Source organism: Rana temporaria, chromosome 1, assembly GCF_905171775.1.
Source record: "Rana temporaria chromosome 1, aRanTem1.1, whole genome shotgun sequence".
NCBI classification, from domain to species: domain Eukaryota; kingdom Metazoa; phylum Chordata; class Amphibia; order Anura; family Ranidae; genus Rana; species Rana temporaria.
This window is the reverse complement of record NC_053489.1, coordinates 484,719,874-484,740,686: the sequence shown is the minus strand read 5'-3', so window position 1 is coordinate 484,740,686 and position 20,813 is coordinate 484,719,874. Positions and strand designations below refer to the sequence as shown.

At 40.5% G+C, this 20,813-nt stretch overlaps 1 protein-coding gene across 5 annotated transcripts in view; it reads right to left on the bottom strand.

The window, feature by feature from the left end:
• The window catches only part of PPP3CA (protein phosphatase 3 catalytic subunit alpha), a 353,670-nt gene that overhangs the window by 40,699 nt on the left and 292,158 nt on the right, over positions 1-20,813 (bottom strand). For all 5 annotated transcript variants that reach the window (XM_040329963.1, XM_040329973.1, XM_040329989.1 and 2 more), the window contains exons 9-10: positions 13,911-14,036; positions 10,892-10,963 (exon numbers count right to left, since the gene is read on the bottom strand). In XM_040329963.1, coding sequence (XP_040185897.1) covers positions 10,892-10,963; positions 13,911-14,036 — 198 coding nt within the window. The remainder of the gene's footprint in view (positions 1-10,891; positions 10,964-13,910; positions 14,037-20,813) is intronic.

The window sequence follows — 20,813 nt, the reverse complement described above, 5'->3', positions numbered from 1 at the left end:
CCCCCTAAGAAGGGAAATTCACTCCTTTAAGAGTCATCATGGAAAAAAGATATCTCCACTGAAGCTTTATCACCAATCCTTCCAAATTTTCAAAATCCACTTGTCACAGGGACAGGAAGTGAGGTGAAATCTTCTGAACAGGGGCACACACAGCAAAACAAATGTTACAGGGGTGTTAACCCTTCCCTGTGCTATCCAAAAAACATTAAAATTACTTTTTTGGCTGGAATTACACTTAAAAGATTTACCAGTGCCAATTTACATACAAATTCAACTTAAGAACAAACCTACAGAACCCTGTTTGTAACCCGGGGACTGCCTGTACATATATTGCAATATCCACTCAAACAAGCAATCATTATGCAGAAACTCTTAAAACTAAGTTACAAATGTGTTTGCTTAAGAACAAGTTTTTTTGTTTTGTCCCCCCCCCCCCACCTGAAAAATTGGAGTATAGTTTAAATGCAAATTCTTTACAAAATCACAAAGAAGCCATGATAACATGACGTTTATTAAAGAGTTAGTTCATTCAGGTGGGCTTGATTAGACCCTCGATTTCTGGAGGTCTTCTTGCCACCTGGAATTTCCGGATGCCCCTATCCATCTTCATGTGTTTCAACCTCTCCATTTGTATTCTGCATGATACGTTATAAATAAATAATCCAAAAAGAAAAGTAATAACCCCTTACAATGGCCATGGCAAGTGTGCTGACCCAAGAACTTTAAGCTCAGAGATCTCATCAACAAAGTTCCCACAGGGTATAACAATATTCAAGAGTAAGGATTAGCTCCAGCGTGTTCGTATAGTACATGTGCAGAGCCCGCCAGGAAGTCTGCACGGCGCTGCATCGGGACAATGTCTCCCTGGCTGTGATTAGTGCAGTGCCATGCAGACTTCCTAGCGGACTCTGCACGTGTACTATGTGAACACGCTGGAGCTCATCCTTATTCAAGAGACCCAATTATCGAGGCTCTACCAAAAACTGCAATTTCAGTTGTGAGTGGATTGATCCTTTAAAAATAGGCCGGGTGCAGTGTGCAATTTGTAGTAGCCAATAGAAACCAATTAAATTTCCTCTTTCAGAGATCAAGCCTTTGAAATAGCCTCATGTTTTACTCCACTTTGCACATCAGTGCATTTGATTGCTTTATTAAATAATCCCAACAGTCTACCAAATACACACCTGTATTTAAAAAGCTATTTAATGGAAAACTGGATACACAGTAGCCTGCTGGCTAGGTAGGAAACATGAAAGAGCAGCTACTGAGATACTGTTTTAATACCAGAATAAAGTAATACATCCTCCAAAAGTAAAGTCTTTAGTGCAGACTAAGGTGCACTGCATAGGCTGTGAACCTGTAGAAATGATCAGTCTAAAACATCCCTGAGGAAGTAAAAACGGCTAAACAATTTATTCAATCACAGCTGACAAAAAACTTTCTGCACATGTCAAAACATCTTCAATGTTCCTGCAAGATACCAACAGGAGAAATCTGCCCAATAATAGAGTATAACGTTTAAAAGATAATTTTGAGATCGTTTTGCAATTCCCTCTCTAAGGCCACTTTCACACAGGGCGGATCAGTAATGATCTGCCCCGTGAACCTCCGCTTGCTCAGTGGGGATCGCTTTGTTGATCCCCGCTGAGCCGGCGGATGACTGTGCAGGGACCGCCCTGTCTTTTCTCTGCTCCCCCCTATAGGGGGGGGATCGGATGAACACGGACCGTCTGTCCGTGTTCACCCGATCCGCCAGACGGATGGAAAAGTAGGTTTTTCCTCCGTCACACTTTGGCGTATCGGAACGGGTCGGATGTCAGCGGGCGTGTCACCGCTGACATCCGTGGCTCCATAGAGGAGCACAGAGCGCCCGTTCAAGTCTGCCCAATAAAACTGGCAGGGGGACCTGAACAGTCCGCCCGTTTCAAAGAGCCTTAAAGTGAGTACCATGGTGTTTGAAAACCTGGAATTTCCTTAGATCCTAAATGTTAGATAAAAAAATAACTATGTTGTGTGAGGGTCTTTCTAAATACAAAAAAAAAAGTAATTGATTTTTTTTTTTAGGCAAGTCTTCTAAATTTCCTTATCGGAATTAAAAAAAATCCTTTAAAAAAATGTAATTAAAAAAAAGGTGACTGTAAGAGGCATATTCTTGGGTATGGTTGATATATTCCAGAAGACCTAAGAAAACCTGTCAAAATGTACTGTGTTGAGTAACACTGCAATTCAGATGGCCTTTTTTCCTTTTTGAAAGCTTCCACTGTGACTTCTGAAAACCATGAGCATCCACATCTATAGGAATATTCATAGGACAATGTGAATTTCTCTAATCAAAGGCTATAAGCTTGTCAAAACTGATCATAAGATGCCAAAGTTTACAACTAAAAAGCTGACAATACATGTTTGGCAGAGTGGCTAAAAAGTGTTCAGCTATTACTGGAATGCTATTGGAATATGGGCTGTAATGACTTGTGCTTCACTGCTGGGGTCATTTTTCTTCCATTATTACTGAGTGAGCTTTACAAGACCTACATTTAATATGTCTCGAGCAAAAAACAAAAACAAAAAAAAAAAAAGTGTACCTTATATCTAAAATTAGAGAATACAATTTTTATAAATTGTGTCCCTCTAAGCACCTAAGCACCCTTTCCATAGTAGTACCCCGTGAAGACAATGCTTTAAGAAAATAAATCAAAATATTACATTATGCATTGCACAGGAAGAACTTTATAGCTGAAGTTGTAATTTTTTTTTTGGGGGGGAATAGCTGCTTCATGTAAAAATCCTTGCTTTATGCCGTCGGATACTTCCTAGAGTGGTGATCTTCTGGTGCTGCAGAGGGTTAACAGCAGGGACTTAAGTGTCAAGGACTTATGCCTGCAATGCAGCATGTCCTGTGAATGGGCAAGGTAGATCCGATCTGGTCATTCATCTGCTCCTCCTCAATTCACAGAGTGCATCGCATTGTTGGACAATAATAGTACATGTTCTGTGTATGGTAGAGGGGGAGAAACGAGTAGACAAATGGGCATACGTCCCTTACACAATTGGAGTCGCTGCTGTTAACCCCTGCAGCACTAGGAAATTGCTGCTCTGTGCAGTACCTGTTGATATGAGGGAAAGATTTTTACATGAAGCTGCAACCTGCAGGACATGGAGTAAACATTATTACTCATAACTAATATGTTTGGTGCTGTACACCAAAAAATAACAATAAAAACATATGGATGTGGGTTTCCACGCATCCAATTCGCATTGCAGGAGATTGTGGCTGGCTCTCTATGGAGCCGGGTCACACATCTCTGCAGTGGCTCCGGTGCGATTTGCACAGGAGTCCTGCGAGTCTTTTAGTCTGTTTCAGGTCTGAATTAAAGTCCAAAATTTGTCCTGAAATCGGACCTGAAACTGTGAATGGGGATGCACCGGACTCCTGCTGTGATCCGTAGAGTGCTGCAGTATGAACCCAGCCTAAATGTCAACTTTAACCACTTCCATACCGGCCTATTTTGGCACTTCTCTTATATAAAAATCATAATTTGTTTGCTAGAAAATTACTCAGAACCCCCAAACACTATATATGTTTTTTTAGAAGACACCCTAGGGAAAAAAATAGCAGTCATTGCAACTTTTCATCTCGCACGGTATTTGCGCAATAATTTTTCAAACGCCTTTTTTTGGGGGGAAAAAACGGTTTCATGAATTAAAAAATAACAAAACAGTAAAGTTAGCCCAATTTTTTTGTATAATGTGAAAGATGAAGTTACGCCGAGTAAATAGATACTCAACATGTCACGCTTTAAAATTGCGCACACTCATGGAATGGCGCCAAACTTTAGTACCTATTTTTTTTTTACAGGTTACCAGTTTATAGTTAGAGGTAGTCTAGTGCTAGAATTGTTGCTGGCGCTCTAACGCACGCGGCGATACCTCACATGTGTGGTTTGAACGGCGTTTACATATGTGGGCGGGACTTGTGTGTTCGCTTCTGAGTGCGAGCTACCGGGGATAGGGGCGTTTAATTTTTTTTTTATTATTATTTATATATTTTTTTTTTACTTCATTTATTTTATTTTTACACTTTTTTTTACATTTTTCTTTTTGATCACTTTTATTCCTATTACAAGGAATGTAAACATCCATTGTAATAGGAATGGTTTGTGACAGGTCCCCTTTATGGAGCGATGTGGGATCAATAAGACCCCACATCTCTCCTCCAGGCTGGAAAGCATGAGATCATAAAAAAAAATTCACGGATCTCATTCTTTCAGCCGCAATTACGGCTTTGTTTAAATTCCGGTCATAGCGATGACTGGTGACCATCTGGTCACCAGTCATCTCTATGCCTCCCATCCGGCAGATCGTTTCTCCGGGTCTCCGTTGGCACGGGAGAGCCCGGAGAAGCAGCGGATGGCGGCGGGGGGGACGGGGACATCCCCTCCCGTCGCCTATAAGAACGATCAAGCGGCGGAACCTCCGATATGATCGTTCTTATGGAGCACAGGATCACCGGCTGAAGAGATGGATATCTGAATGATGCCTGTAGCTGCAGGCATCTTTCAGATATCCTCACTGAAAGTCCAGGATGTCATATGACGTCCAGCGGTAGGGAAGTGGTTAACAATTAATTTAGCAAAAAAAACGGAAATAAGAAAATGCAAAAATAGCCGTGTTAATTACTGGAAACTGATAATAAACCTACATGCTTTAATACGCATGCAGCAAACATTAAGCTGAATCTTCCCATGGATGCCATGTACATTTTTGTGTTGTAGAACTTCATTATAATACCGACTCCCTTTATATCAGTTGGTATTGATCATGGGTGCTGAACCTGTGGCCCTCCAGCTGTTGTGGAACTACAAGTCCCATGAGGCATTGCAAGTTACAAACATGACTCCCAAATGCAGAAGAATGATGGGACTTGTAGTTCCACAACAGCTGGAGGGCCATAGGTTGAGCACCCATGGTATAGATACTGATAAAACAATGAAAGCATTACCATTTCTAATAGTTACTAGTCGTTAGGTAATTACCATGAACAAAAGACCAACATCACCACTACCATATTAGAGTACACATGTGATTTCTCCAATAAATTACGCTATATAAAACAGAAAAAAATAAATAAAAATGATAGAAAGTACAAGATTAGCATTCTATATAGCTTCTGAATTAAACAAAGCCACTGTTTAAATGTATATACATATTTTCTATGCATGTACAGAATACAAATACTATTTTCTATGTCTCTGTTACAAGGCTGGCAGAAACAGCAATGTTATTCACTAGCACTCATGATATATAGATAGATGTAAAATCACACTAGGAGAATTTTTTTTATTTGCAAACAGTGATACACAACAGAAGGCCAGATATCAATTAACCTCTTCACGCCGACAGTACACAATAATGCAGACTCACGGTGGGACTTCACGCCGAGCGGCCACATATTTGCATTTCAAAATGTAAACAAACCTGTGCTGAGAGCGTGCGCCTCCGACACAGTTACTGGCGTCTAACGGAAAGCTCTCGGTCGCTACTTGCCAGCGGGAGCTTTCTGATCATGTGATTGCTGTAATAGCCAAATCACAGCTTCCACATGATCATAAACCCTGCCCCACCTCCCTGCATCAGAAACCCTTAAAGGGGCAGAAGGCGTCTGCGTTAAGGGGTTAAACTAGCTATTACCTGTAGTTCTATTTCTATGGGGTTTCTCATACAAATCCAAAGTTTTTTATTAAGCCCAATTCTAGGCACAAAAAAAAAATACTCATGCATTGGGGCTCCTGGGTTAAATGCTATTTAAGAATAGGGGGTACAGGAGTAGGCTGAATTATTTAAAAGAAGAGACTGCATAAATTACCCAACTCCAGACTCTGGGGCTTTCCTCTTCTCCCCGAAGCTCTGGTATGTGAGCAGTCCCCCCAGTATCATCACAAACCATGCCGGGCTATTAACCCTGTATTGTACAGGGTGGGGGAAAACATGTGACCACAGTTGAGAGCAGCTTAGCCAGGAAGCTGCAGGGGACTGGTTGCACTACTAGGTGGAGCCTGCAGGAATGAAGATGACTGCATGGGTGTTTTTCTTTTCCTTGTACATGAAGCAAAAAAACATTTTCTTCTACATTTAGGCTATATAATGAGGGGTTAAAACTCCTTTTTTTACTGCTATCTGATGCTCTGTAAGAGATTTACTCTCCCTTCCTGTCCTGCTAACAGCAGTTTTACCAGACAGGAAGTGAGGGGAAAGCTTCAACATGGACAGAGAAAAAAATACAAATCTGACAAGAGTTCTAGCCTTCCCTTACCCCAGTGCTTCTCAAATAGTGGGGCGCGCCCCCCAGGGGGGGCCCGAGGCTCCATAAAGGGGGGCTCGTTCCGGACCGCGGCGATCGCGCCATTTAGTATCCGCTTCTGTCCCCAGCCTCCTCCGCTAGTTAGAGGAGCGGACGGCGGGAGGCGGGACATTTTTGAACTGGGGGATGGGACCAGAGAGGTAGCAGCCTGTCATGTTGGACAGCAGGTGATTGGCTGCTAGGAGGCGGTCCTAGCAGCCAATCACCAGTTTGCCCAAAAGTCTCGCCGCCCCGCCCAGTGCTGCTGTGGCTTCACTTGACGAATGTCCCGCCTCCTGCTCTCCGCGTTGAAAAGTTACAGGTAGGAGTGGAGAGGGAGGAAGGGAGGAAAAATATATGGAAATGTTAAGGACGAGGAGTGGGGGCTGTGCTGTGGGGGGAAAAGGGGGTTTATGTGATGGGGGAAACTGTGTGCAGGATATGTGATGGGGGTCATGTAAAGGGGGCAATACTGTGTGGGGGGATATGTGATGGGGCAATACTGTGTGGGGGGGATATGTGATGGGGCAATACTGTGTGGGGGGGATATGTGAAGAAGGGCAATACTGTGTGGGGGGGATATGTGAAGAAGGGCAATACTGTGTGTGAGGGGATATGTGAAGAAGGGCAATACTGTGTGGGGGGATATGTGGATACAGTGTTATGCAGAGGTGTACTTATAACAATTTTATAGACAAATGATACTATTTACAGTCGCGCGGGGGGCGCAAAATGTTTTCTTCTTCCTAGGGGGGGCATGACAGAAAATAATTGAGAAGCACTGCCTTACCCCAATATAAAAAACATTTTTATTTCTGTCTGTGTTGTGGAAATATCTCTAACAGAATCTTGCATAGCCGTAAAACCTTAACCCATTTTATCGAACAGTAGAACAACATTTTTGGCTGGGCACACACTATAACATGTAATTTGCAATATAAATGACATTTTTTTTTTTATTGTTTGTATCCCAATCTTTGTTCAAATGCTGCAACTTTTCACTGTACCTACAGTAAAACCACAAGATAATTTAAAAGGAAATTTATTGGGTTTTGATTGAATTGTTTTTAATGAAGGTTAGAAACTTACTGGTATGTTTTATGCTTTTTATTTTAAATGATTTCTGTAAACTCTTTATTTACCAAATATTAATTAGGGCTAAATCATGCTAGTGGCCACGTTATACCACGTACGATGGTGTAGCGCTCTATGAAGGGAGCCGTAAATGACACATGGCACTATTTACTTTTTTTTCAACTTTATTGAAATTTCATACACAGCCCATAAGGCAAATTGCCTCGCCTATGCATTGGGACTGCATTAGACCTGCATTGGGAAAGGCTGCAATCATAGCTCAGCGCAAATGGTGTTAACAGTCCCTTACAATGAGCTTCCAAAAACTCGTGACTTTTAGCAGCTGTTGCTAGCTAAACATTAGGAAGTGATCAGACAAGGCAGGCAGGTCTAATCAGCTCTTCATCAGCAGCAATATATTAAATAAGAACATTTAGGCCGGATTCACACTTGTGCAGTGCGAAACTGCAGAGAGATAAGAGAACTGTTCAGCAGATCAGCTCCGTTTTTAGATGCGAATTTGGAGACCTGGGAGAGAGGAGGGGGAGGGGGGAAGTGTATTGAGGTGAATGAGACAAATCCTCAAGAGAAATGAACACATCTGCGAATCAGATGCATCCCCATAGAAGATAATGGGCCTGAATTCGCACCTGAGCCGCACCGCAATGCCTAGAAAAGGCACACGTTTTTTCGGCAATGCACAGTGCGAATGCATCGCACATATGTGAACCAGCCTCATTGAAAACACTGTATTTTATAATGTTATGCGAATTGGATGCGGTTTAAGCCACAACCAATTTGCACAGGTGTGAATCCGGCCTCAGAGGGACCAAAACCAGCATAGGGCACAACATGAAGACTGCAATCATATGAAACTTTTATACAAGACTGGGTTGAAATAAATTAATTATTAAATTATTTTTTGTTTTAGAACTAAAATAAATAAAAAAGACCATATACACATGTCAAAATACATAAAGCATTATTGCATGCATTTAAAAACAGTTTTATAATTGAGAGATCTTTCTGATCCCTGATTTGCACATATAGATGCACCATCATACATTGTGAGGGAACATAAAGCCTTTATTTTTAAAGCCTTATGCCGCGTACACACCATCGGACATTCCGACAAGAAAACCCTAGATTTTTCTCAGACGGAATGTTGGCTCAAAATTGTGTTGCATACACACGGTCAGACTAGTGTCGGAAATTCCGAACGTCAAGAACGCAGTGACGTAAAACACATACGACGAGCCGAGAAAAATTACGTTCAATAGGCAATGCGGCTCTTCTGCTTGATTCCGAGCATGCATGGATTTTTTGTGTGTTGGAATTGCATACACACGATCGGAATTTCCGACAAGAACTTTTGTTGTCGGAAAAATTAAGAACCAGCTCGCAAACATTTGTTGTCGGAAATTCCGACAGCAAATGTCCGATGGAGCATACACACAGTCGACCAAAAGCTCACATCGAACATTTGTTGTCGGAAATTCCGATCACGTGTATGCGCCATTAGAATGGGGGTTTAACAGAAAAGTAGGATTACAGCCAGTATAAATGTTTACTTCGAGATGCAGGCAGGGCTAGAACATGAATGCCAGGACAAAATCTGCAACATTTTTTATATTTTTCATCTGTAAAATAGAATCTATTTTGTGCATTGTAATTTTCACACTAGGCAGTCAATCATAATCAAATTATGATTTGTTCCACTAAATTTCTCACATTAAATGAAACAAAAAGTATAGAAAAATCCTAGGGGGCTTACTCTTCTGGTCAATCTAGGTTAGGCTATATATTCCCCCATCCGTGTTAAAGGAAAAGTTCATCTTTGGGACATGCTACATGTTCCACCAGTATATAGGGTGAAACATGTAATATGTTCCAGCTCCTGTCCCCCTCTCCACTAGATTACACTTCCTCGTTCCTCTGTGACAGCGGGCGGGGATTAAACTCCATGCTCCGCCCACACAGCTGCGGCATTCACAAATTCCTGTGAATGAATAAACTATGAGAACCATCTTCCACCACTCCAGACATACTTATAGTTTGAATGAATTGCTGGTGCGCTGATCAGCATGTAGTTCATGCACACTGGCTACAGCCCTGGCGGTGTGTGCAGGAGCCTGACACTGCACCTGTGAAATGCTGCTGATCACGGGTGCAACACTTTTCAGGCTCCTGCTTTAAAAAATAATAAATGCAAATTTTTTTACCTGCAAAAATATATGCATTTTTTATTTTTTATGAAAAGGTGAACTTAACCTTTAATGTTAAATGTAACTCTTTGCACAAAACAGTTTGCCGGATTGTAGACAAACTATCACATGTACCAGTACTTGACTTGGATAGCAGAGTATGCATAGCAAATAGGTAGCACTTTTTGGGAAAAAAAATAACCTGGACAAAGAAATCCCAACCCTTTTTGCATTGGCTTGTCCCCTCAACTGCAAATATTGCACATGTGTAGCTTCTGATATGTACTATAACTTTGGTAGTGATTTAGACAAGGTAAAAACAAATAGTTTGTTCATAAATGTAAAATTTTGTTGCAAATATTGATTTTCATTAGTCAGTAGGATCCTAACTATGTTTAGCCAAGTATGCAAATCTGTAAGTGTAAAGCCTCGTACACACGACCGAGGAACTCGACGGGCGAAACACATCGTTTTCCTCGTCGAGTTCCTTGTTAGGCTGTCGAGGAACTCGACAAGGCAAGTTTCTCCATTCCCGTCGAGGAAAAAGAAGACAGTTTCCTCTGCGAAAATGTACACACGACCGGTTTCCTCGGCAAAAAAATATCTCCCAGCAAGTTTCTTGCTGGTTTTTGCCGAGAAACTCGGTCGTGTGTACGAGGCCTGAGGCCGCGTGCACACGATCAGTCCATCGGTTAACCGATGAAGCTGACAGATTGTCTGATGTGCCTACACACCATCAGAAAAAAAACCGATCATGTCAGAACGCGGTGACGTAAAACACAACGACGTGCAGAAAAAAACGAAGTTCAATGTTTCCAAGCATGTATCGACTTGATTCTGAGCATGCGCGGGTTTTTAACCAATGCTTTTGCATACTAACCATTGGTTTTGACCTATCGGTTATCAGTCCATCGGTTGAATTTTAAAGCAAGTTCTAAATTTTTGGACCGAAGGATAACTGACCGATGGGGCCCACACACAATGAAACGGTCCTTTAGTCCGTTTTCATCGGTTTTCACCGACCGTATATACGCGGCCTTAGACATCTAAATGATTACATTCTAGCTCTTAAATGACAATACTGCTTCAGTTGCATTCATCATAAAGTCATGCATCACACCAAAGCAAGTGAATTAAGCTAGTATGGTATCTTTTCCACAAAAACTCCTCACACAAAGCATTCCAGCGAGAGAAAAAAAACTATATTGGAACACAAATAGATAATATTAATATATTATGAAGCGTAAGCAGGCTTCCAAAGTCTTTCTATTCTTACCATCAGTATCTTCATCTGATACCAGTTCATCATCAGAGCAGATGCTGAGAACATTTACCAGCATTTCTGTCACTGTAAAAAAAAAAAATATATTACATATATTACTATGCAACTACTACATACATTGTTATCTTCAAACAGAAATGTTTCCAACTAGAAATAGATCTCAAAGTACACCTCCCATTTCTGCACTGGCTGCAAAAATATAATACAATCACCAAGCAAACATCTGCGTCCCAAAACTCTGAATATGCAAATTTCAACACTTCCCAGAAACGTCAAAACTGTGGACCATCCATATGTTTCTATCTTTATAGTAGGTGGCCACAGCTGGATTAGCAATACAAAACTGTCAGGTGCACTTTAACATTTTTTTAACTACACTTAGACCCCTTTCACACTGAAGCATTTTAGCATTAAAAATAGCGCTATTAAAACGCTCATAAAACGCTCTCAATGCATCTCAATGGACCCTTTCACACTGAGACCTGCAAGCAGCATCTTTGGAGCAGCTTTTGGGCGCTGGAAAAAACGCTCCAAAAACGCCCCTCTCCATTGAAATGAATTGAAAGTGCTGTAAAAACGCCTTACCCTTTCACACTGAGTCGTTGCACTGGCGGGGCGTTGCGAAAAGTCCTGCATCTTTGGAGCAGCTTTTGGGCGCTGTAAAAACGCCTTACCCTTTCACACTGAGGCACTGCAAAAACGCCCTAAAACGTTAGGGTCTTAGCGGTGCTTTACCAGCATTTTTCGGGCTCTGGCAGTGTGAAAGGCCTCTGAAAGAACTCAGCTTTCACATTGGGATTGCAAATGGGGATTCGCTACAATAACGCTCCAATAACGCTCCAATAACGCTCGAAAAAGCCCCAGTGTGAAAGGGGCCTCACGGTAAAAGTTGCTATTAAAGTTTTTGTTATTATTAGCCATTCTTAGCGTTACAATTTTTTTTTTCAAAATTGGCATAAAATGTCAGCTGTAAACAGGAAAAGAACAAACAAAATTTAGGGCAGGAAAACAAATATGATGCCACCTCTACAAACTACCTAATACACATATAGATTGTCTTTTTTGCCCTTAAACACCTGTATACAGGAACAATTTTCTACTTTTTTGCAAACATGTTGAACATTTGTTTATGTAGCATATTTGCACAGCTGTTTATCAAACACGTTTTCAGAAAAATTACAGTACACAGAATTTTTGTACACGCACATTATTATAGCCAGTTTTTTGGTAAGGTATAAAAAAAGATGGGGTTACGTCCAGTAAATAGATAACATGTTAAGTCTTAAAACTATGCAAGTCTGTTGAAATCACAAAAAATAATAGTACCCAAAATCCTTCATAGGCATATGTTTTTTTTTCTGTGAGGTCCAGGCTGCTGAATTGGGATACTCCGGCAGATATCGATATCTAGCATGGTGTCACCAAGGTGGAGATAGTTTACTGCCAGCGGGGATTCAGTTGGATGACAGATCTATACATCCGCTTTATTCAGGGCGTATTTCATGCAGGTGTAATGTGTCGGTGACAACCCTTTAATGGGTTTTTTTTTCGGATTCGAACAAGACGCCAAGACTTGGCTTCTTGGGGATTTCTACCACATAATAGTAAGTTGTTTTTTTGTTTTTACAAACAACTACTATTACTCGGATCACTATTCTTTAATATTTTTCTTGTACTGAAGGTTCCCATGGACAAATTTTTGCTTTTCGGTTACTCTTTTACATATGTGGTCCTGTTTGGTGGGTGCATCATGTTCCTATCTGGGAAGGTTATTTGGACAGATTCATTTACATTGGTGAATAATGGCTGTAATAAATATTTATGCAAACAAAAATTACTGGCAACTTTCTCTATATTGCAGGGTGGTGGTAACATATCCCTGATGAAGATACTTTGAAATTTTCGAAAACGCATTGGATTTTCCTTTCCCTACATAGATGGTTACTGAACCTTGTGAAATGTAGTCTTATAATGGTATTGGGTATACCCACCTAGCAAACAATTGTGTATTAACGTTGTACCAATGTTGCATTGACAATAAAATCATTATTGATTTTAAGAAATGTTTGAGCCTCACGGAGGTCTTTTTTAATCATGAAGAATACAATTTACACTTTTATATGAATCAATTGGTTGTATACATTGGTTGCCATGATAAAATCCTAATAATAGGAACAATTTGATGCTATATGTTTTGAAAGCTTTTACAGGTTATCAGTTTTGAGTTAGCTATGGATTATGACCCTACTTTGCCTCCAACGGTAGCAATGATACCTCACAAGCGTAACACAATTTATGTTTACATACATGTGCTCGTCCTATGCTGCACGTTTGAATTGGTAGAGTACAGGGGGGGGTGACATAAATACATTTTTTAAATTTTTATTTATTTTATATTAAAATAAAATAAAAAAAGTACTTTATTACTATTCCAATGGGTCCAACAAGCCCCTTATGTGATAGTATTGGGCAAAGACAGGTCATTTTTTATCACAGGGTAATGACAGCTGCTCCAATCACTACCTACTATAACTGTAGGAGCCATTTCTTGAGCTCTTGGGCTGTCCGAAGGAACGGGAGAGTCCAGAAACCCTCATGGGTCGCACCAGAATAACCCCCATAAAAGTGATTGGATCAGTTGTATTTGAAAGCCCTTTCCCGGCTGTTAGAGTTGGTACCAAGCTCATGGTTTCAGCAGTTGTGAGATTGCTTTAACTCCTTGTTTTCTGTGCCAACTAAAATTGTACCCTGGTAGACTAAGGATTAAACAATGGTAAACATTTGCAAAAAAATTGCTCCAATTTTTTGGCTAGTTAGGCATAAATGCCAAAATCATTTTTGCCATGGCAAAACAGCAACATTTTAACCATACAAAAGAACAGTTTGATTTGTCGTCTCGTTGAAAGTATTTTATTACTTATAGTCCTGTTTTAAAGGATGAAATTTATTTAGGCATAATTTACTGATTGTCTAGCTGTGAAAGAGAACATTAAATAATGAATTATATGCATACCTTTCTCTCCAACAAAAGGCAAGGACCAGGTAAAGACATCCATGAAATTTGGAAGCCAGTATGGGTGAGGAGAACAATTGAACTGCCTTATGTTCATGACATTGTTCTCATACTTCAATACTGCAGCTAAAATACAAAGATACATAATTAAGATATACAGGACAAATATTTGTAGTAAACTCTATAAGGCTTATATAGTAATTTACCCAACATTATTTATAACATTGTACAGTGTTGATTACTCTTAAAAAAATAACCATAATCTAAGACAAAACTTTATGATAAAACAGACATCTTAGTTCTTCATACTGTCGGAAAATGTGGGGTTATAAGAATACATATAAAGTCGCACATTGTATATTTTTTCATAGTGTTCCATATTCATATATATTTGGCAGAAGAGACACCATTTTGTGTCTTAGGTTGAATCACAGTTCAAAGCCTGTGAGTGAGGCTTTGTTACCAGAAGGACTTTATGTCTCACAGGGAGGTTGTATAAACCTTGTATGTCCCATCTCTAAGGTCATATCTCTTTTGAGTTTGACACTTCTAAGATAAGAGAATGGTAAGGAGCTCTGGTTTCACATGTATTCACATGTTCTTCGCATGAACGAAACTGGGGGGGGGGGGGGGCTCACCCACCAATAAGCTATTGTATTATATATCTTAAATAATATTGTTTCTTTATAATGCCTTAACAATATATGTGTATTAGTAATTCATATATCAACTCGTTAATACATATATATTATTATCCTTACAAATGTGAGACCCTAATGCCGCATACACACCATCACTTTATGTGATGAAAAAAAACGACACTTTCTGTGAAGTAAAAAATGACGTTTTTGAAACTTCAATTTTCAAAGACGAAGTTGCCTACACACCATCGTTTTCTCACAATGATCTTGCAAAGTGAGGTTACGTTCCACCACGTTTTACCATTGAAGCTTGCTTCATAAGTAGCTTCTGGGCATGCGTGGATGAAAAAATGTCTTAGAAAACGAAGTTTTTTGCTACACACGGTCAATTTCTGTGAAGTAAAAAGTGCACTTTTGAAAAACGACACATAAAATTGAAGCATGCTTCAATTTTTTTTGGTCGTTTTTTACAAGACATAAAACGACGTTTTCCCCCACACACAGTCAATTAAAGTGACGTTTTTAAAAACGTCATTTTTTTTCATCACATAAAGTGATGGTGTGTACGCGGCATTAGTGTCAGAGGAGAATCTGTATTTGGGATGTAAGGGTTTTGCCTTGAAAAGTACTTCTAAGGCCGCGTACACACGGTCAGACAAAACCGATGAGAATGGACCGAGGTTCAGTTTCATCGGTCCAAACCGACCGTGTGTATAGCCCATCGGTCTGTTGTCCTTCGGTCCAAAATTTTAAAACATGCTTTAAAATCGAACCGATGGACCACTGCCCGATCGGTCCAAACCGATGGTTAGTACAGAAAGCATTGGTTCAAAACCTGCGCATGCTCAGATTCAAGTCGACGCATGCTTGGAAGCATTGAACTTCGTTTTATTCAGCACGTCGTGTGTTTGACGTCACCGCGTTCTGACCCGATCGTTTTTTGGAACGATAGTGTGTACCCACATCAGACCATCAGGCCACTTCAGCGGTGAACCGATGGAAATGGCCCGTCGGACCATTCTCATCGGTTTGGAACGACCGTGTGTACGCGGCCTAAGGACTTCACTTTTCTTAGGAATTCAACAAATAGTCTAATCTAAGGTGGGTAAACATTCCCAGTCTATAAATTGGTAAGAAATGCCAGAATGTCTGACAATTGTTTGGCATATAAAACAATTTATGGTGCTATACCAAGACTCAAGTCAAAGGGGATCATAAATCATGACTGACCCTAGATGACCCATCATTAGGAATTATTCCTTATACACCACCGCACCTACGGGCTAAAAGTGGCATTACTCAAAATTGCCACATCCTTGGTTGCTAATGGCAGCCTACCTAACATAGCATCATATGAGATTTACAGTGACGTAGTAAAGTGAGATACACACCCACTGCTTGGGTGTGTTAAAAGGTGTTGCAGAGAGCAAAAGGGGAACTTATCTCTTTGGAAGGAATCTTGGAGGATTGCTGATGGGAGAGCTCTCACTCTATCTTTGGAAGGAGAGATTTAATGCAAAGATGTAGGGGGGTGAAAGAGGTCCCTCATGGGGGACCTTGCTTCTCAAACAGAAAGAACTCTTAAATACTGGTAATGTATAATTTTGTTTGTTTACCTTTTGGTAATGAAGGTTTTTACATACACATAACTAAAACCATTTAAATATACTTGGCAAAAATAATTTGGATTATATTATTTTTAACTGCAGTATGAAATAATTATATTCCAAATATTAGGAGACATTTTGCTTGATTCACCAGTTAAGACAACAGTTTAAACAAAATGTAAAACCATGACTGGCCATATTTACTTTGGCTCTACAAGCAGCAGGTGATCCTGATTTTAGTGTGGAAATATAAATGGGCTTAAATACATCTTCAAGCTCCTATTAACTGTCAAATTTTGTCTAGGATCCTTGATTTATTGTTTACTGGCTGCATTAACGTAAGTCAAGACATTACAATGAAATACTTCCTAAAACAGAAGATGGTTATATTTCAATGCAAGATTTCATAAGCAGGTGTTGATGCAGACAACATTTGGAATTTTCCTAAAATCAAACCATTAGTTTATGAAGAGAGTCTTAGAATTTGTTTCAACGCCTAACTCCTGCAGTACCTGAGCTCTTAGATTTTCAAGTGAATCTGTCAAGATAATAAATATAATCAACTACTTACATGATATGATTTCGCAGCAGACCAAAGCACACCAGAAGCCCTGGAGTTTTCTGGCCAGTGTGCTCCAATATGCCAATCTAGCTTAGTCAAGATAGTCAACTTGCAGCCCACCATCTCCTACCTAATGCAGGAATCCAGGTGGCTCAAGCCTAATCCTCCTTGTGGAAGTTAAAGCATACTTTTCACTCAAACAAAACACACTTCATACCTGCAAACCTCCCCTACCCTCCACAATCTAAAAAGCTGTGTTACACTTCACCTCACTTAACATATCACCTAGGAGAAAATGTCTCCTCTGCTCCTGAAGCTTCCAGGGATACGCACATCACATATCCCTGGAAACATCAGCTTCAACACAGTGGCCAGAGGAGGGTGGATCTGGTGGCACATTATCAGGGGGCCAGCTGCCTAAACCAGAAAGAGACAGTCAGCTCTTGATCATGCCAGAAAGGAAGCACTCAGGGAGCTGCGGTGGCTCAACGCAATTGGCACTGCGCTGACAAGCCATTCACCTCTGCAGCTTGGGGTTCGGATCCCGGTCTCGGCTACATGTGAATTGAGTTTGGTGGTCTCAGCCCGGCTCCCGGTGGGTGTGCTATGCGAGGTAAGCCTGCGCTTAGTACGCCCACCCCCCTCCCACAAAAACCACCACACTTACACGCACTCAAAATTGGGTTAACATGCACGCACTTTGACCACGCGGTCTCTAAAAAAGAGAGGCGAAGGACTAATGGGGCTGGTTGAGCGGGCAAATCCTCTCACTCCCTTATAGGGAGTCCCTCTGCCCCGTTGGGCTTCAAAGCGAAAAAGGTAGGGCGGGCTGTGTGGGAGGACCCCCTCACACACCCGCCATTGCCACCCGGGGCATGGAGAAAGGTGGCAGATTGTCTCTGGGAGAGGCCTGCCTACTCCCAACTCCTGTAGTCCAGCTCCTCTCTCGAGTACACGCACAAAATACACTTTAAAAAAAAAAAAAGAAAGGAAGCACTCACTTTTATACCTCTATTTCATACAAATATTGGATGCGCGGCATCCTTTCCTAATGCTTGAAAGTGGTACTAAGAAGAAAAAGCTCGAAGAGCATTTTGCAACTAGTTAGGTAAATTGGCAACAGGTCAGTAATATTATTGGGTACCAAAAGAGAATCTTAGAGAGTCAGAGTGTCTTCAAATTAAAATGGGCAGAGATTCACCAATTTGTGAAAAGCTACATCTAGGAATTGTCGAACAATTTCAGACTTATGTTAAATTGCATAGTATTTAAATATTATCTACAGTACATAATATCATACAAAGATTCAGAGAATCTGGAGAAAAATGCATTATTGACTCTAAATCCCTGCGAAAATCACTCAAATAGACGCTGTTGATTGAAAGATCAAAGCATGGCAATGCTGAATTTGCTGGGCATGCAAGTTGTTTTTTTAGGGAAACCAAGTGGACATGGTAATAAGGTAAAGACAAACAAAACTGTATAGGGGGGGTTTAGTTCCTCTTTAGGATGTACATATTAGAGAGGGTTTGGTAATTCTTAGGCACGTAAAGTCATGCCAAGTTTATTAGGTTCATTAAGCAGGACTCCCTATCCTGTATAAATGGAGGCAAAACACCAGGCATCCACCTAACTTGTATATACAAAAGTGTATAGGTGGATGTCTGGTGGTTTAGTATCTTAACAGGGGGCTTAGAACAGGCTGGGATCCATTGTGAAGATCTACAGTACCAGGTGAGAAGGATGGACTTCCATGATTGCAGAGGCACCGGTATAGAGACTATCTGGTCCTCAGTGACACATGAAATTGGTCTGTCCAGGAAATTTTTTTAATTGACCTAGACAACAGAGCGACGGAGTGAAAATTAGCAAATGGAAATGCTTTGAAGGAGGCTACTATGAGGTCCAAAATATACATTCACAATTCATTAATAGGGATGTTACAAGAGCGCAGTAGGACTAATACTGGGGTCAGCACTTTGGTGAACACAGTGCAGACATAAGGCCAAAAGGCAGGGCAATAAATTAGTAGTGTAGGGGTCCCACAAAAAAATGAAGGAAACGCTGACAGGCTGAAAAAAAAAGGGGAATGGAAGTACGCATCCCTGACAACAACAGCCAGAAAGTCTCCCTGGTTAAAAGGGAGTGATGACAGACCTAGTGGATTCCATGCAGTTTCCGAGCTCACATTAAGTAATTTGAAGCTTTGAGATCCAGGTTGAGCGGTTGCCACCTTTGGGTTTGGGGACAGTGAATAGGTTTATTAAAATCCTTGAAACTGTTCTGTCACAGGAACTGGGGCAATGACACCTTCATCCAGATGACCAGAGAGGGTCCCGATGGAGATCTACTAATCTGTGTGATGACACAGGAAGGTTGGAGTTGAGAGTCCAAGGGAGAATAGGAAGTGAAACTCCAGTTTATAGCCCTGGGTTTGAGTCAGCGTTATAAAAGTGTCTGAGATGCAAGCTGTACAAGTATCTACAAAGGTTAACAAACAACATTGACTCTGGAAAGTACAGAGGATGGTTTGTATTCTGTAGACACTGAACCCCAGAAGCTAAAGGGAAGTTTCTTGACAGATAAAAAGGGAGAAGGCTTTGTAATCTGTTCCTTCTGTTTTCTCTGCTGAGGAAGTGGGTACTCTTTCCACCACAAATCTACCTCATAATTGTATCAAGAGTCCTTAAAACTTCATGTGGATCAAATGCTTCTTGGATAAGGGTTCCACAGTCTAGCATTTTGGTTACAGTGCCCTATGCATGTGCACCGATAGGGGCCCTTGTCATAAATAAGCTGATAACTGTAACAATTGATGTTTAAAGCTACAGCCTTTAATTCAATGCATTCCATAATCAAGGGATCAACCACAGCCGTGGTAGGATTATATTTAAGGGATTGTGAACACTCAACTATGATTTGGCACAGTAAAGTCACAGCCAACATGAGTTGAAAACATGGCCCACAGGCAAGAACAGCGTTCTTACTGGTTGTGACAGGTGTATCCTCCACCACTATAGTAGTCGCTTTGTTAAGGTGTGGCACTGCCCTATCCACACTGGAGTGAGTGTACCATTTTTGTACAAAATCCTCCCCAAATGGGTACCAATATTAATAAGTGTGGGACAGGTGAGCAAATAGCTTGTAAGAGTTTCAGAAAGGAGTTGAAACAGCAAGTGTAGCGAGAAAGTATTTGCATCCTTTGTGAAGGATCCAGAACTGCAAACACAGGAAGAAGCAAAACCCTACTTTTCACCTGCAAAATAATGACTAATAGATGTTGATAACCTCCAAAATTTGAGAATGGAACCACAAAAGAAAATTACAAAATAATGTCAAAATGTAAATAAATTACTCTATATATCTTGGAACCCTTCCTGTTTAACTGCCTTGCTGTGTCAGCTTGGAAATGCAGGAATTTAAAAGAAATGTGAACAAAAAGGGGTAGCAAAAGAAAAATTCTTCAAATGCCAAAATGCCAGTTCTGTGCCAAAAGTGAAATAAATTTATGTTACAGCTTAAGAACGGTATTCATTTAAATTATGCAATGTCTTAATTAAATAAACATGCTTGCGCTAATGGTTATGTTAATCCCATTAATGAATGTCAAGAAATAAACTACTTAGGACAGTTTTTAGGCAGATGCAGTATGCTGACAATAAAGGTCAGAAATCCACTTCAATTGTAATTAACTGAATCTTTCCATAAAATAAATAATGAGCAGCTAAGCAGTTCTGTGGAAAAACAGACATTGTACTATTTAAGATGATATGTAGAGTTGAATTCCAGACTAAATTAATATTGTCTACATACAAGAGGCATGTGTATTCTTATTTAAATATTGTTGTCCTTTGTGTTTTTCTTCCAGACTTGCAGTAATCTGCCATGGAACAACTTCTGCTCTTTGCCTCTGTGCAAGAAGTTCCTTTAATAAAGTGCAATTCCATCCAAATTCTAACCAAGCCTAAACCTACTTCCACCAATCAGGAGGGAGCGTCCCAGACGACCGAGGCACTCGTGGGTATTGTTGCATAGAGATGGTGCTCAGGTAAGTATTAGGGGGGCTGCTGCACAAAGAAGGCTTTGAAAATTA